Raw genomic sequence first — 17,999 nt, forward strand, 5'->3', positions numbered from 1 at the left:
ACTCTCTCACAAATGTTAATCTCTCAATCACTGCCTTTCATACTTCCTGTTCCCTCACTCAGCCCCTGCTTCTCTCACTCTTTCCATCCATCTCTCCCCCTCCCTGCTGCCCTGTCAGGTCCTGATTGCCTCTAACCCACTGCATTACTATATCCCTGCTCTTCTCATTTAGGGGCCTATTTATCATTTGCAGCTTATTCTCCAACAATGGGGTTTTTTCGTGGTCTAGCCTCAAATATTAAGTACCATTGGCATGTATCACGGAGCCCTCTGATCCCTGCTGTGATACCTCCTGTCCCACGGCTAGATGCACCCCCCCATAGGTTTCTTTGGGGGATGCGATACTGCCAGATGTACCATTATCAGGCAATACTGCATCAGCTCCTGCAGCCAACACCATTCTGGGATGGCTGTAGCCCATTCCATTCTATGGGCCACTTACTGCACTGTGTTTAGCACAAGTTAGCCAGGGGTTCAGCACTAACTGTGTCTTCGCAGTCTACTGTGTCCCCCGCCAGTCCCCCTCGCCGCCCTGACCCCCCCCCCCCCCAACTGGGCAGCGTCTCCCTGAAATGGAGACGGGCAGGAGACGGGCAGAGAGCCGCTGCCCAACCACCGTGATACTGGGACGCGGATGCACAATCTTACAAACATGCAATTTGAATGTGAATAAGCCTCATATAGTTGTCCGTTTTCAATATAATGACAAAAAAACAAACGTAAAATCTGGCTTTTACCAGGAAATCAAATGTTAAAACACAACATTAAATAGTTCAAATTTGGCCAAAACATGTATAAAACGCTATTAAGTTAAAGGCTGCTTTACATTATAACCTTAAATACAACTTTAAAACTCAGTCTACTCATGTTTTGCACATACTGTAGCTGAAATTAATCTTTGTCTCCAGGTTAATGGCAGTCTCTATGTTTCTATCTGTGAGGATAATTCAGACCTGATCGTACCACTCCAAATGTGCAGGCCTGCGATTATTGATAGACTGTGCATGCCTATGGGCGTAGTGCACACACGAGGCCATCCTGCAATAAAATCCTGGTACTATTTTAATCACTGGCTGTACGCAAGGTGATTTACTGGAAGCCGGAGTTTGTGGGTGGTAAGTGGCCATTTTCTGGGAGTGTCAGGGAAAAAGAAGGCGTGCCCAGAAATTTGAAGCCAAATAGTTTGACGTCAGCTCTGCCCCAGAATAGCCTGCTTCTATTGCAGTCACAGATTAAGTCCTGGCTACGCACAGACTGCACACACTTAAAAAAATTATTAGATGATAAGCGGGTTGCAAATGGATTTGCAGATAATCACTGATCCAGCCAATTTTTGCAACTTGCACAGGCGTAGTTTCACTCTAGCTCAAACAACTACGCCGAGGCCTACAGCAGCAGTGACAGAGCACAATTCAAACCAGCCAGGAACTCCCTAACAAAAGAAATCAGGCTCGCAAAAAAGCAGTTCTCTGACAAGCTGACAAATGACCTGTCCACTAATGACCCTGAATCTATGTGGAAAGGAATGCAATCTATAACCAGCTACAAGAAAACTCCCAAACCCACCACCATGTACCAAGACCTAGCTGATGAGCTAAACAACTTCTATTGCAGGTTTGAAAAAGTAGTCCACTGTGAACCAAACCATACCCTCTTTGCTGCCCCAAATGTCGACAGTCAACTCCAGTCACTCCAGGTCACCCAAGTAGAGGTGGAGATGTTCAAGAGGGCCAAACCTAGGAAAGCACCAGGTCCTGACGGGGTGTCACCATCTGCCCTGAGAGTATGCACGGGTCAACTTGCCCCCATATTCACCAGGATCTTCAACAAATCACTGGAGCTATTATTAAAGGAAAGGAAAAAGACATGTCGCTATGTGGTGCACCTAGAGATACAGAGTTTTTCTTAAAAAGTAGCTTTTATTAAATTTTATTAAAAAACAAAGGTGCGAAATATTGACAAACAGGTGAAAAAAACATGAAACACGGACAGTGTAATAAAAAGGATAAATTTTTATCCTTATACAGTGTGTCCCAACTCCCCAAATGGCCCCTTGTAAGTATATATATGTGCTCCTATAGCACTGCTGGCAGACAGATTGGACACTTCAGAAAGTGTATATATAACGAACACAGTGGTTCCCAATGTCTGCCAGCCACTGATATGTGTTCAGTTGGCTGGTTCACTGCTGACACTTTATAGAATGTAGGCTCAGCTTTAATGTTAAGTTGGTACTGCTGATTCCCCGGAGCAGGGTAACTAAACACGTGGTATGAATAACTCTCCCTGATCCTATCAGGGGAGAATATGCACCAATGATAACCTACAAATAGCAATGTGAATAAACATATGGTGTCACCCTTGTTATACGGGGGCTGAGCGTCTGCCCGGCTAGTGAAACCTGGCTAGAACTGCCACTTCTAAGCCAAATTTCCACTACCGCCGGGAGGTGAATCAGGAGGTAAGCTGACAAGCAGTGATGGAACAGCGCGGGACTGGTAAGGACAGGCGGCGTGTACGTATCACCGCCGTCTGCCTCCCGTCTGTTCCTGGATAGACGCACGGAGCTGAGTAGGCAGCGGCGTGTAATTAGTAGCGCCGACTGCCTCACTGTTGCTCGGTAGTTTGAGAGGCGGCGGTGCAGACGTCTGGCACCGCTGCTTCAAGCAGGCTTACGATCCCAGTGAAAACTGGCGTACGTTAGCCCTGCCGTCTGACAGCCAAAACACACAATTCAGAAAATCACAATGTCAATGGGGAGGGGAAGAGGGGAGTCAAAACACACTGATTAGGTCAGTGTACACTTCGCAAAACGGAGCTTCATCAGGACCAGATGTGGTCCTGATGAAGCTCCGTTTTGCGAAGTGTACACTGACCTAATCAGTGTGTTTTGACTCCCCTCTTCCCCTCCCCGTTGACATTGTGATTTTCTGAATTGTGTGTTTTGGCTGTCAGACGGCAGGGCTAACGTACGCCAGTTTTCACTGGGATCGTAAGCCTGCTTGAAGCAGCGGTGCCAGACGTCTGCACCGCCGCCTCTCAAACTACCGAGCAACAGTGAGGCAGTCGGCGCTACTAATTACACGCCGCTGCCTACTCAGCTCCGTGCGTCTATCCAGGAACAGACGGGAGGCAGACGGCGGTGATACGTACACGCCGCCTGTCCTTACCAGTCCCGCGCTGTTCCATCACTGCTTGTCAGCTTACCTCCTGATTCACCTCCCGGCGGTAGTGGAAATTTGGCTTAGAAGTGGCAGTTCTAGCCAGGTTTCACTAGCCGGGCAGACGCTCAGCCCCCGTATAACAAGGGTGACACCATATGTTTATTCACATTGCTATTTGTAGGTTATCATTGGTGCATATTCTCCCCTGATAGGATCAGGGAGAGTTATTCATACCACGTCTTTAGTTACCCTGCTCCGGGGAATCAGCAGTACCAACTTAACATTAAAGCTGAGCCTACATTCTATAAAGTGTCAGCAGTGAACCAGCCAACTGAACACATATCAGTGGCTGGCAGACATTGGGAACCACTGTGTTCGTTATATATACACTTTCTGAAGTGTCCAATCTGTCTGCCAGCAGTGCTATAGGAGCACATATATATACTTACAAGGGGCCATTTGGGGAGTTGGGACACACTGTATAAGGATAAAAATTTATCCTTTTTATTACACTGTCCGTGTTTCATGTTTTTTTCACCTGTTTGTCAATATTTCGCACCTTTGTTTTTTAATAAAATTTAATAAAAGCTACTTTTTAAGAAAAACTCTGTATCTCTAGGTGCACCACATAGCGACATGTCTTTTTCCTTTCCTTTAATAAAGTCTCGCTTCTGTGTCCAGTGGTAGCACACCCTCATATTTATCATTTAAGGAAAACCACCCATATGAAATCCTGAGGGTCCTTCAACATTATATGATTGTGTAAAACCTATAAATCCAGTGCGACTGACCTTTCCCTACACCCCCAACCCTGTTTTTTGAATCACTGGAGCTACGCAAGGTTCCCTCCTGCCTCAAAAGCTCCACTATTTTTCCGGTCCCCAAGAAATCAACTATTACAAATCTGAATGACTACCGGCCGATAGCTCTGACGTCTGTGATCATGAAAACATTTCAGCGCCTGGTACTGAACCACCTGAAAGCGGTGACTGGCTACCAGCTAGACCCCCTCCAGTTTGCCTACCAACCTAATTGATGCGTTGAGGACGCAGTCAACCTGGGCCTGCACTACATTCTGCAGCACCTGGATATGCCTGGTACCTATGCAAGGGTCCTGTTTGTCAACTTCAGCTCAGCTTTCAACACAATCATCCCCAATATCCTCCACCCCAAACTACTCCTCCTAGGAGTCCCTGAAGCTACGTGTTCTTGGATTGTGGACTGTCTGACTGATAGAAAACAAGTTGTGAAAGTGGGGGAATTCACCTCTCAAGTGTGGTCCATCAGCACAGGAGCCCCCCAGGGCTGTGTACTCTCACCCCTGCTCTTCTCCCTGTACACCAACGACTGCACCTTAGAGGCACAATCAGTAAAGATAATCAAATTCACTAATGACACTACCGTCATTGGCCTTATCAAGGACGGGGACGAATCGGCCTACAGACAAGAAGTGGACCGATTGGCCCGGTGGTGCAGCAGCAACCATCTAGAGCTCAACCCACTCAAAACCGTTGAGATGGTAGTGGACTTTAGGAAGAAGGATGTTGGTGTTCCTTTGCTGACAGTGTGGTGCCGCTAGTGGACTCCTTCAAGTTCCGAGGAACCCCAATCTCCAGGGACCTTAAATGGGGGCCCAACACTGATACTATTGTTGGAAAAGCGCAGCAGAGGCTATTCTTCCTTAGACAACTGAGCAAGTTCAACATCCCACAGAAAATTCTGCTCCTCTTCTACTCTGCAATTGTGGAGTCTGTACTGTGCTCCTCAATACTGGTCTGGTACGGCTCTGCCAGCAAGAGAGACAATTGCAGACTCCAAAAAGGTAGTCAGAACTGCGGAGAATATAATTGGGACAGACCTTACCTCTGTTCAGGACCTGTACCTGTCCAGAGCAAAAAAAAAGGGGGCAATGAAGATAGTCAAGGACCAACTACATCCTGGCCATGGCTTGTTTAACCTGCTGCCATCAGGCAGACTCTACAGGGCTATTCCCACCAGAAGCCTAAAAAGTTTCTTCCCTCAAGCGGTTCACCTGTTGACACGTGAACTCATGTCTAGTCATACCGAAACCCTTTGCACATAATCTAACATGGTGTCCCCTCGGAATAACTTTCTGTATGACTGTACATGTTCCCCCACCTGTTTATATTGTTTATACTGTATATTTGTTACCCACTTGGTTGCTGCAAAGCAAACCGAAAAAAAATTCCTAGTATACGCAAGTATACCTGACCAATAAAGCTGATTCTGATGATTACCAATGGCGGCTCCAGAGGTGGGGCTATAGCACATTCCCTAAACACATAGCTCTGCAAATTAGCAGCCCAGCAATCTGGTCTGAGTAACCCCCTGTACTCATTATAGTTTGGGTGCACACATTTTCACTAGAGATGAGCGGGTCAGGATCTCCGGGATCCGACAGATCCGAACATCGCGATCCGAGTCAGGATCCGAGCCGGCTTGGGAGTTCCCGCCTGAATTCCGGACTGAAATCAAAGCAAAATGTCATCATCGCGCTGTCGGATTCTCGCGGGATAAGACACACGCGCACCCCGCCATCTTCACTCTATTATAGGAGAGGGAGGAGGGTGGGTGGGAGATCTGTGCTCTGTCCTCTCTGCTCTTTGCTCCGTGCCCTTTGCTGTGATTTATTTTGTGTGATTTTTTATTTTGTTGTAAACTAGGGGACGCAGGGGCTGCAGTGCTGCAGGGGCTGCAGTGTCCATAATACAAGGGGCTGTGTCCAGTGTGTCAGGGGCTGTGTCCAGTGTGTCAGGGGCTGTGTCCAGTGTACAGGGGCTGTGACCATTGTCCAGGGGCTGTGTCCATTGTCCAGGGGCTGTGTCCAGGGTGACGGGCTGTATCCAGTGTCCAGTGTAACGGGCTGTGTCCAGTGTGACGGCATATATCTAGTGTCCAGTGTGACGGACTATATCCAGTGTCCAGTGTGACGGACTATATCCAGTGTCCAGTGTGACGGCATATATCTAGTGTCCAGTGTGACGGCATATATCTAGTGTCCAGTGTGACGGCATATATCTAGTGTCCAGTGTGACGGCATATATCTAGTGTCCAGTGTGACGGCATATATCTAGTGTCCAGTGTGACGGCATATATCCAGTGTCCAGTGTAACGGGCTGTGTCCAGTGTGACGGCATATATCCATTGTCCAGTGTGACGGCATATATCTAGTGTCCAGTGTGACGGCATATATCTAGTGTCCAGTGTGATGGCATATATCTAGTGTCCAGTGTGATGGAATATATCTAGTGTCCAGTGTGATGGTCTATATTCATTGTTCAGTGTGACGGACTATATCCAGTGTCCAGTGTAACGGCCTATATCCATTGTCCAGTGTGACGGCATATATCCATTGTCCAGTGTGACACCATATATCCATTGTCCAGTGTGACGGCATATATCTACTGTCCAGTGTGACGGCATATATCTACTGTCCAGTGTGACGGCATATATCTAGTGTCCAGTGTGACGGCATATATCTACTGTCCAGTGTGACTGACTATATCCAGTGTGATGGACTATAGCCAGTGTCCAGTGTGACGGACTATATCTAGTGTCCAGTGTAACGGGCTGTGTCCAGTGTCCAGTGTGACGGCCTATATCCAGTGTCCAGTGTGACGGCATATATCCATTGTCCAGTGTAACGGGCTGTGTCCAGGGGCAGTGTCCAGTGACCAGGGGCAGTGTCCAGTGTCACAGGCTGCGTCCAGTGTAAAAATAAGAAAGATAAATAAAAGTATTAAAACAAAAACACATTTTTGGAGGATGATGGAGGAGGAAAGAGTGGGAGATCAGCAACCTGATAGAAGTACTGAAGCTGCTACCACCAGTCAGATTCATGATGGCAAGGCCGATGGTCAAAGGCCTAGAGGCCATGTAAAAGCAAAGCAGGGATCTAATTTTACAATGGTCCTTAAAAAAAATTAAAGTTACCTACGGAGAAAAATAAAATTGGCAATATGCCGTTCACCACACACAGTGGGAAGGAAAGGCTACGGCTTTCTGACTGATGGTACAGCGTCTCAGAAGAATGATGGTAGCCCTTCTGCTACTAAATAAAAAAAGAAGGAAAGGTTTTAAGACAAAGGCGAGTTCACAAATGTCACAAATCCCAGAGGAGAGTCTAAGTGTGTCCGCGGATGCCATATGTGAGCCAGACCTTTCAAATACTGTTTATGAAGAGGAGGTTCATTCCACCATTTGCATGCCCTCTGCAAGTGTGTGCAAGAGCATCCCCAGTCAAGATTTTGACCTGGTTATTGAGGATGCTTCTGAGGAATTCGATGTGGATTCTGTTTGTGTAGCTGGCACACAGAGGGATGCGGATGATGAAGATGGGGATGATTTATTTATTTACAGTTTCTTATATAGCGCAGCAGATTCCGTTGCGCTTTACAATTGTAGACAGTGATAAAACAAACTGGGTAGCAACAGACAGACTTGAAGGTAGGAGGGCCCTGCTGCAAGCTTACAATCTATAGGGATATAGGAGGGAAACACAAGGACAGGCACCAGTAATAGCATAGCAGTCCCACCAAGTTACAGGTCCAGAAGGGAAGCTATATAATGCATAAGTGCCTCAGAGGGTTATGCGTGTAGAACTTAAATATGATAGGCTTGCCTGAATAGGTGTGTTTTCAGGGAACGCTTGAAAGTTTGGAGGCTAGTGGAGAGTCTTATTGTGCGGGGAAGGGCATTCCATAGGATGGGAGCAGCCCGATGAAAGTCCTGTAATAGTGAATGGGAGCTAGTGATCCATGCAGAAGAGAGACGCAGATCTTGTGCAGAGCGGAGTGGTCGAGATGGGAGATATTTTGTAATAAGTGCAGAGATATATGCTGGTGCAGTATGGTTAATAGCTTCATATGCGAGTAGAAGTGTTTTATATTGAATACGGTAAAACACAGGTAACCAATGGAGGGACTGGCAGAGCGGATCAGCAGACGATGAGCGTCTTGCAAGGAAGATCAGCCTAGCAGCAGCATTTAAAATGGATTGTAGTGGTGAGAGTCTGTTCTTTGGAAGACCAGTTAGGAGACTATTGCAATAATCAATGCGGGATATAATGAGTGCATGGATAAGAGATTTAGTAGTGTCTTGTGTGAGATACGGTCGTATTTTGGATATGTTTTTTAGATGCATGTAACATGATTTGGAGACAGATTGAATGTGGGGAAGAAAGGACAAGTCAGAGTCGAGGATGACCCCTAAGCAACGAGCTTGTGGGGTAGGGTAGATTGTAGAGTTGTCAACAGTGATGGAGATATCAGGATGGTAACTGTTCTTAGTTGGTGGGAATATAAGTAATTCTGTTTTGAAAATATTGAGTTTGAGTTGGCGAGAAGACATCCAAAATGAGATGGCAGAGAGACATTCAGAGACTCGGCCCAGGATGATGTTGTTTGTTTTAAGGCACCGACGGAGACCGTTGTTGTCCGGGGTATGGAAAAGCCCATTGTCATGCCAGGGCAAAAGACAAAAAAAATCCACCTCATATGTATGGAATTATTTCTACCCAAATCCGGACAACAACTGTCAAGCCGTGTGTAGCGTTTGCAAAGCTATTGTAAGTAGAGGTAAGGACGTGCAGCACCTTGGGACCTCCTCATTGTTACGTCATTTGCAGTGCATCCATCAGAAGTTTTTGTCAAAAGAAACTGTGAACAAACATGTAGCAGCCTGCCCAGCGTTACCGTCCTGCTCCCCTTTCTCTGTTAAATCCAAGGGCCTGCAATCTCCTCAAACACCTGCATCATCCACATCCTCAGAGATTATGGGATTGGGAAGTAGTCCTGCACCCAATGTCATGATCCTGACTGAATCCTCTCCTATCCTGGATTCCTCAGAAGCATCCTTAACAGCTACACCTGTTGCTTCTGCTGCTGCTGCTTCCAGGAAGGGGACCAGGAATGCTAGTCCTGATCAGTTAACCAAGCAACTGACTGTAAGACAATCCTTTGCAAGGGGGATGAAGTATGCCAGCAGTCACCCCGTTGCACAGCGTATTACCGATGCCATAACAACTATGTTGGTATTAGACGTGCGTCCAGTATCCACAATCAATTCTGTGGGGTTTACCCAGTTGCTTGAAATCCTGTGTCCCCGGTACCAAATTCCATCTAGGTTCCACTTGTCCAGGAAGGCAATACCCAGACTGTACACAGACATTAAAAAAAGTGTTGTTAGTGTCCTTAAAAATGCCGCTGTACTGACTGTCCACGTAACCACGGATATGTGGACAAACGGAACAGGGCAAACTAAAGACTACATGTATGTGACTGCTCACTGGGTAGATGTATTGCCTTCAGCAGCAGCACCAACAGAAGCAGCAACATCATCATTTCCCATTGTTATTCAGAGGCAGGCTACTCTGTGTATCACCGGTTTCAGTAAAAGGCACACAGCAGAAAACCTCCTAGAAAAACTACGGGAAGTCATTGCGCAATGGCTTACCCCACTTGGACTCTCATTGGGATTTGTGGTATCCGACAATGCCACCAATATTGTGAGTGCATTACATCTGGGCAAATTCCAACATGTCCCATGTTTTGCTCACACAATAAATTTGGTGGTGCAACATTTCTTGAAAAAGGACAGGGGTGTTCAAGAGATGTTGTCAGTTGTCCGGAAAATTTGTGGACATTTTCGCCATTCTGCAAGTGCATGCAGGAGATTGCAACACTTGCAAGAAATGCTAAATTTGCCCTGCCATCAGCTGAAGCAAGAGGTGGTTACGAGGTGGAATTCCACCATCTATATGCTTCAGCCAAAGCTACACCTCGACCTATGACATAGGGAGAGGAATGGGAATGCACCCAAGTCAAGCTCAGTGGAGCATAATTTCCGTGTTGTGCAAGATCCTGCAGCCCTTCGACGCTGCTACACGCGAAGTTAGTTCTGACACTGCCAGCTTGAGCCAGGTCATTCCCTTTATAGGCCTTTTGCAAAAGCAGTTGGAGAAATTGAAGGAGGAGTTGAAGCAGAGTGAATCTGCTAAATATGTAGGACTAGTGGATCACTACATTAATTCACTTTGCAAGGATCCAAGGGTCGTCGATCTCTTAAAATCAGATCATTATATTTTGGTGACAATACTGGATCCTAGGTTTAAGTCTTACATTGTGTCTTTGTTACCAATGTGCACAAATCTGCAGAGGTGCAAAGACCTCTTGGTCCAAAAATTGTCAGCTGAAGCAGAACGTGGCAGGCACACAACTCCTCCTTCAATTTCTACCACTAGGGTTGTGAGGAAAAAACTAAAATTTCCTAAGATACCCACTACTATTCAGTCCGGAAATATATTTGACATCTGGTCCGGATTGAAAGAGCTTCCTAGCATAATGGACATGTCGACTGCTACTGACTATGATGCGATCACAATTGATAGAATGGTGGATGACTACTTTGCAGATAGCATCGTTATAGGTATGTCAGACTGTCCAATCTATTATTGGCAAGAAAAAATAGGTAATGTGGTGGCCTTTGCACAAACTGGCTTTGCTTTATTTAAGTTGCCCACCATTCAGTGTATATTCTGAGAGTCTTCAGCGCAGCTGGAAACCTTGTTAGCGATGGGCGTAGGTTACTTCCACAAAACATGAAGATGATGTTCATAAAAATGAATTTCAAATTCCACCAACTGGACCTCCTTCACCAGCACTTACGTCCACCTAATACACACAGTCCTCCCGCAAGGGTGGTTTTGCCAAAACATTCCAGATCCAAAACACAAAGGGAGATCCAGATCCAAAACCAAAACCCGAAAAAGTGCCCGCCGCTCATCTCTAATGTTCACACTAGCGCTAGCAGGTGTGGCGCAGTTGTTGCTTAGGGGTAGATGTATGAAGCAATGATAAAGGGAGACGTGAGCAAGAGGAGAAGTGGTCCATGACACCCAATAAAATTACACATAGCAGCTGATTGGTTTCCATAGGTTACTTCACCTCAGGCTCACGTCTCCTCCCTTACCACTGTTTCATACATTTACCTTAGTTTCCCAACTTCTACAATAAGAACGTTTATCACCTGGCTGCCGTCTCACCATTGCGCTGTACAAGCAGGCTGACGCTGTAAGCAAGGCGAAGAGAAATGACCAGCCCCATGTTATTTACACGTCCGCCCACACCGCACATTTATTACAGTCTATTACACCGAGAGGCGTTTCAGTTGACCCGCCCTTTCCTTCATCTGAGCCAATCTTAGTGCAGAAAGTCAAAGCGTACCCGCCCCATCTTTTTCCCGGGTCTGCCCTACGGCCAATGTGTTAGAAGCTTGTGCGTGACGTCACGCCCGGGCCTCCTTACTTCCTGTACTTCTGCTGCTGCGTGTGTGTAGTGTGTCAGGTAAGCCGGCGCTGCTGCTTCTGTAGTAATCGCGAGGACAGCTGCGGGTCCCAGAGTGTATATGTGTGTTACGTACACTATATGTATATTGTGGTGTGTTTAAACTTTACAAGACGGATCCAATGTATACTGTCTCTAATTAACATGTACTGTCATAATGGAGTTTTGTTATATAAATGTATGAATCTGTAAGGTTTGTTCATCTATACATGGTTGTGCATATGTAGTTCACATGAATTGCACGTTTTTGCTATTCTAGTCCTTAGTATATGTAGAGAATGTGGGTTTTGCTTTTTTATTAGTGTACAGATTCAAAATAATAGGTTAGCCTATACTCTGTATCTAATCTTTGTGTGTGTGTGTGTGTGTGTGTGCATTAAACAATGTGATGTTTGTAATATTATTATTATTTTTTTTTTTAGAAGCTTTCAATTTCTTAACTCAATGTTGTGTGCCAATGAAAGGATTGGCCGTTCCATTACCAGCCTGAAGGGTATTGGGTGAAACCAGAATGGATCGGCTCCATGCAGCAATCTCTGCCACTCTGGAGCTTGTAGTGCGCGTTCCATCTGTGCCGTGTCCCATCTGGTGGGGTTTTCTGTGATACCTGCCACTAGGAAGATGGGGGTTGGAGTGATTCTAGTCTCCCTGTATTATTATTTATTTACAGTTCCTTATATAGTGCAGCATATTCTGTTTCGCTTTACAACTGATGACAACACTGAAAGAACAAACTGGGTAAAACAGACATACATAGAGGTTGGAGGGCCCTGCTGCAAGCTTCCCACATGTCCATCCCATGTGGGAGGAAATAACCTCTCTCCCCAGTGACAGCTGTCACATACACCCCCAAGATAGGGGAATGCACTACAAGCTCCAGAATGTCTTAATGGAGCCTGTCTGGTCATCTGTTCTGATTTTTAACTAATCCCCACTTGATGGATGAAACAGACTATACTGTAGTAATTGGAGATATTGGGTTGGGAATAGGGCTTGTAGATGACTGGTTAAGATAAGGGTGTAGTTAGTTACTTTCAAATGCATATTTACATATCAGTTTCCTTGTTACTATTTATTTCAAAACATTATCCAGATAAGTGTGTATTAAAATGTGTATTATTTATTTTACTTATTTTGATTTGAAGCACCACTTAAGGGGGTCCAAACACGCTCCTATCCCGGCATGCGTTCTGGGCTAAAATAGCATCCATCACATCGCATTGCATGCCTTGTGCATGCAATGCGATGCGATGTGATGAAAGCAAGTACAAAAAGTATGTGCATCACATACTTTTTGTACTGTGCGATGAGGTGCTGTGGGAGCGCGCACCTCAATGCACACATCGCACCGCCGGGATCGGAGCGTGTATGGGCTCCTTAACACAGATATTCATGTACAATTCTGTTATGTGAAAGCTTTATTCTTGTTGAAGAGAACTCAATTCTTTCTTATGTACTTAATATTGTTTGCTTTGTTCTATTTTATGTGGTGCCGGACGGGATCCCGACAGGCATTTACCCGACGTCGGGTTCCCGACTGTCAAAACACCGACAGCCGGGTACCACACCCATTTTATGTGCCCTCTATTTATTTATTTTCTTTAAAATAAAAATGCCAGAAATTGGATTCCCAGTTTCTGTGTCTATAAATTATTCAGTCGGTTGTGTTGATTTGCCTCTTTTGAGCTTTGACACCAAGGGGAAAAATCCCTTACAGTAGGATTCAGAAGTATAACCCCATACACACAGGGCAACAAGTGCAGGAAGGAAGCGCGATGTGCTTAAGCATGATCGCTCAGCACACATTGCGGTAAACCCATGATGCACACCGTGATGCGAGCTTTGTCTATTGCTTATAGGCAAAGCCCCATGATCTAGCAGGAATGAAAGACAGTGCAAGCACTGTCTTTCCCTGCCGTTGATGTTCGGGACTGATCTACACACAAAGCAATTTCTAGTTCGATCGCTTAGAAATGGGGTGAAAATCACCCTGTGTTAATGCCCCTTAAGATTGGAAGTTACGCTGAGAACAATACTTCATAATACTTCACAATACTTAAACATGTTTTAAAGGACCACTAACTAATGAACATTTGTAAATTCTTCATTGGATCCAGAAAAAAGCATATATATATGATTAATATGCGGTTCCTGGTATCCAGATGATAGATTGACAATGTATAGGTTGACATAAAAATGATTGACACATGTGGTGTGTATTTTTTTTTTTTTTTTTTGTGTCGTCCCAAGATCTGTTTTATTTACATCCTAGCTCTTCCCTTTGAGGGGGGTGCCGCTGCCAGGTGTGTATTGGTGGGTGCCGAAGCATTGGTTGGGTGCTGATGGGGGCCAAGCTGTGCGCCTACGGCCGGGTCCTATGCCGCGTTCTGAGCATCTGGAGGTCGATGCCAGGACCGAGCTGTGCGCCAGGCGTCGAGCTTACTTCTGTGGCCGATACTGTGCCGCGTCCCCCTCCTCTGCGTCTCGGTGCCGAGGAAGTGTGGGGGCCGTGGTGGTGACCTGTCCCAGCTGGGGGGTTGGGGATCCCCGTGTCCTATGCCGGTCTTCTTCTCTGCCTTCTCCCCCTCATCCTCCCCCCGTCCACGGGGCGCCCTTTCTCAAGGGGCTGAGGATGGAAGCTCAGGTGGACGGGAGCTCGCATGCTTGCGACCATCCCCAGCCACCACCCCGAGTAACATGATGCCCTGCTTCTTTTCATGGCTGCGCCAGTGTTGCAGGCTCGCTACAATCCTATAGTTATAATAACAATTTTTTATTCAAGTAAACTTTTGATATACAATTTACAATCCTATAGTTAAATTCTACCTGAAGACTGTACTGTCACGACCGATATCACCTTTCATCTTGATGGCCCTAACAGAACCTCCGTCACCCAATCCTGTTGTATGTGGCGATATATATTCTGGGGTATACGGAGATGGGACTGGAACTATGTTTATGCCATATAGCCTTGTTTGCGGATGGCCAGACTGATGCTGCACTGATATTATATCATAGTCAACTATTGTGTGGATTCTTCTCCAAATACTTTTTTTTTTTATTATAGTCTTTATTTATGTTTGTTTTCATATAAAATACAATACAATTCACATCTTTATATTCTTATAGATACATGAAAAATCTTTGCGCACAAAAAAGATCAACAGATATAAACGTATCAACATCTTTAAGTCATTACTGCACAGAAAAAATACTAACCCGAACATATCCCTACTTCCTAATCCCCCCCTCCCTCTTCCCCCGGATTCATTTATTTTCTTATTTGCCTTTCTGTTATACTACTTTCATATTTTACCCTCCATATCTTTTACCCTACGTGTTTTTTATAATTCTATTCACCATTATAATATTTCGACTTCAGCCATATATCCCAAACTTGGTGAAATTTATTTAATTTTCCTCTTTTTGTGTACAAATACATTTCATGGTTAATTGTGCTATTTACCAAATTTACCCATTGCTTAGTATTTGGGCTATCATGTGCCAACCATTTTCTTGCTATTAGGACTTTTACTAAAGTCAATGGCAAGTATTCAATGCCGGTGCGAGGGGGTTAAACTGCGAGGATCAAAGAAAACCAGTGATCCTTGCAGTTTAACCCCCGCGCCGGCCGTTTGCACTATGCAACGTTCCGGGGGAATCCTCGCTGTCACAGAACTGCGAGGATTCCCCTAAACTGCGAGAGCCGAGGCTAGTGCAGCAAACTCGCTGTAATTAGCCTCGATTCTCGCAGTTTTTGGAGGCACATTCGCAAATTCCCCCTCGCTCAAAAAACGGAGCAAGGGGGAATTTGCGAATGAGGGGGGTCAGTTGAATACTGACAGGGTGAGCGGTGACTGCGAGCAAAAAGTCCTGCTCGCAGTCACCGCTCGCCCACGGCATTAAATATATGCCATTAAGTTCCCTATACATTGTGCCTGGTGTTTATTTAGTGTTCACTCTAGAATTTTTTTAGGGCAGGGTGCTGACCACGGGGAGGGCACATTTTTCAATCGTGAGGGCACATTTTTCAGTCAGGAAGGCACATTTTAATTTTAAAGGGCAAAATGAAGGTTGAGGTTATGTGCGCGGCACATTTATGCTATATAACCATCTTGTGACACCGGAGCGTCACACCATCAGCACATTTATGCTATATAACCATCTTGTGACACCGGAGCGTCACACCATCAGCACATTTATGCTATATAACCATCTTGTGACACCTGAGCGTCACACCATCAGCACATTTATGCTATATAACCATCTTGTGACACCTGAGCGTCACACCATCAGCACATTTATGCTATATAACCATCTTGTGACACCGGAGCGTCACACCATCAGCACATTTATGCTATATAACCATCTTGTGACACCTGAGCGTCACCATCAGCACATTTATGCTATATAACCATCTTGTGACACCTGAGCGTCACACCATCGGCACATTTATGCTATATAACCCATCTTGTGACACCGGAGCGTCACACCATCAGCACATTTATGCTATATAACCATCTTGTGACACCTGAGCGTCACACCATCGGCACATTTATGCTATATAACCATCTTGTGACACCGGAGCGTCACACCATCAGCACATTTATGCTATATAACCATCTTGTGACACCTGAGCGTCACCATCAGCACATTTATGCTATATAACCATCTTGTGACACCTGAGCGTCACACCATCGGCACATTTATGCTATATAACCATCTTGTGACACCTGAGCGTCACACCATCGGCACATTTATGCTATATAACCATCTTGTGGCACCTGAGCGTCACACCATCGGCACATTTATGCTATATAACCATCTTGTGACCTGAGCGTCACACCATCGGCACATTTATGCTATATAACCATCTTGTGACACCTGAGCGTCACACCATCGGCACATTTATGCTATATAACCATCTTGTGACACCTGAGCGTCACACCATCGGCACATTTATGCTATATAACCATCTTGTGACACCTGAGCGTCACACCATCGGCACATTTATGCTATATAACCATCTTGTGACACCTGAGCGTCACACCATCGGCACATTTATGCTATATAACCATCTTGTGACACCTGAGCGTCACACCATCGGCACATTTATGCTATATAACCATCTTGTGACACCTGAGCGTCACACCATCGGCACATTTATGCTATATAACCATCTTGTGACACCTGAGCGTCACACCATCGGCACATTTATGCTATATAACCATCTTGTGACACCTGAGCGTCACACCATCGGCACATTTATGCTATATACCCCATCTTGTGACACCTGAGAGCATCACACCATCGGCACATTTATGCTATATAACCATCCTGTGACACGAGAGCGTCACACCATCGGCACATTTATGCTATATAACCATCCTGTGACACGAGAGCGTCACACCATCGGCACATTTATGCTATATAACCATCCTGTGACACCTGAGCGTCACACCATCGGCACATTTATGCTATATAACCATCTTGTGACACCTGAGCGTGTCACGCCATCAGCACATTTATGCTATATAACCTTCTTGTGACACCGGAGTGTCACACCATCAGCACATTTATCCCACATCCCCTACATCACACCTTATGCCTCCATCCCCTACATCACACCTTATGCCTCCAGCCCCTACATCACACATCATGCCTCGGTCACCTAAATCACACCTTATGCGTACATCACACATAATGCCTCCAGCCCCTACATCACACATAATGCCTCCAGCCCCTACATCACACATATTGGGGTGTATTCAATGTCGTGGGGGAGCGGTGACAGCTAGCAGGGCTTTCTGCTCGCTGTCACCGCTCACCCTGTCAGTATTCAACTAACCCCCCTCATACGCCAATTCCCCCTCGCTCCATTTTTTGAGTGAGGGGGAATCGGCGTATGCGGCTGTAGAAGCTGCGAGACTTGCGGCTAATTACAGCGAGTTTGCTGCATTAGCTGCAGGTCTCGCTGTTTAGGGGAATCCTCGCCATCCTGTGATGGCGAGGATTTCCCCATAACGTTGAATAGTGCAACCGGCCGGCGCAACGGTTAAACAGCGAGGATCGCTGGTTTTCTGCGATCCTCGCTGTTTAACCCCCTCGTCGGCCGCTCGCAGTGGCAATGAATACCTGCCTATTCCTCCATCACCTATATCACATATCAGGAGGTAAGGTGATGGAAGGAGAGAGGAGGGTGAGGTGATGAAGTGAAGTCATGTGCTTTTCATGTGACACTGCACTCCTGTCCCTTCTTTGCGGGTGGGAGGAGCAAGCGCCGCGCATGTGACTATATTCCGGCTGCTACTGCCTACCCGCCGGTGGGAAGACAGGGATGGGAAAGAGCAGCAGCAAACAGGGCAGCGCCTGTCATGGCTCCACCGCGGTGGCGGTGTGCTAAGTTGTAGGGCTCTCCTCCCAGCGCACCGTCCGCGACAAACTTCCCCCCCCAAACCAGGGCCGGATTTAA

General features: G+C 46.0%; 2 protein-coding genes across 2 annotated transcripts in view; one reads left to right on the plus strand and one right to left on the minus strand.

Moving 5' to 3' along the window:
* The window catches only part of MLLT3 (MLLT3 super elongation complex subunit), a 326,771-nt gene extending 315,470 nt beyond the window's left edge, over positions 1–11,301 (minus strand). Inside the window, exon 1 of the mRNA XM_083184699.1 lies at positions 11,227–11,301. Within this exon, the coding sequence (XP_083040825.1) occupies positions 11,227–11,229 (3 nt within the window). The 5' untranslated portion in view covers positions 11,230–11,301. The remainder of the gene's footprint in view (positions 1–11,226) is intronic.
* A 148-nt stretch (positions 11,302–11,449) lies between these two features.
* Positions 11,450–17,999, plus strand: part of FOCAD (focadhesin) — a 253,346-nt gene continuing 246,796 nt past the window's right edge. The window contains exon 1 of the mRNA XM_083184719.1: positions 11,450–11,527. The gene's annotated coding sequence lies outside the window, so the exon portion shown is untranslated. The remainder of the gene's footprint in view (positions 11,528–17,999) is intronic.

The sequence above is a fragment of the Crinia signifera genome, chromosome 1 (genome assembly GCF_055691185.1).
Source record: "Crinia signifera chromosome 1, ASM5569118v1, whole genome shotgun sequence".
Taxonomy (NCBI): domain Eukaryota; kingdom Metazoa; phylum Chordata; class Amphibia; order Anura; family Myobatrachidae; genus Crinia; species Crinia signifera.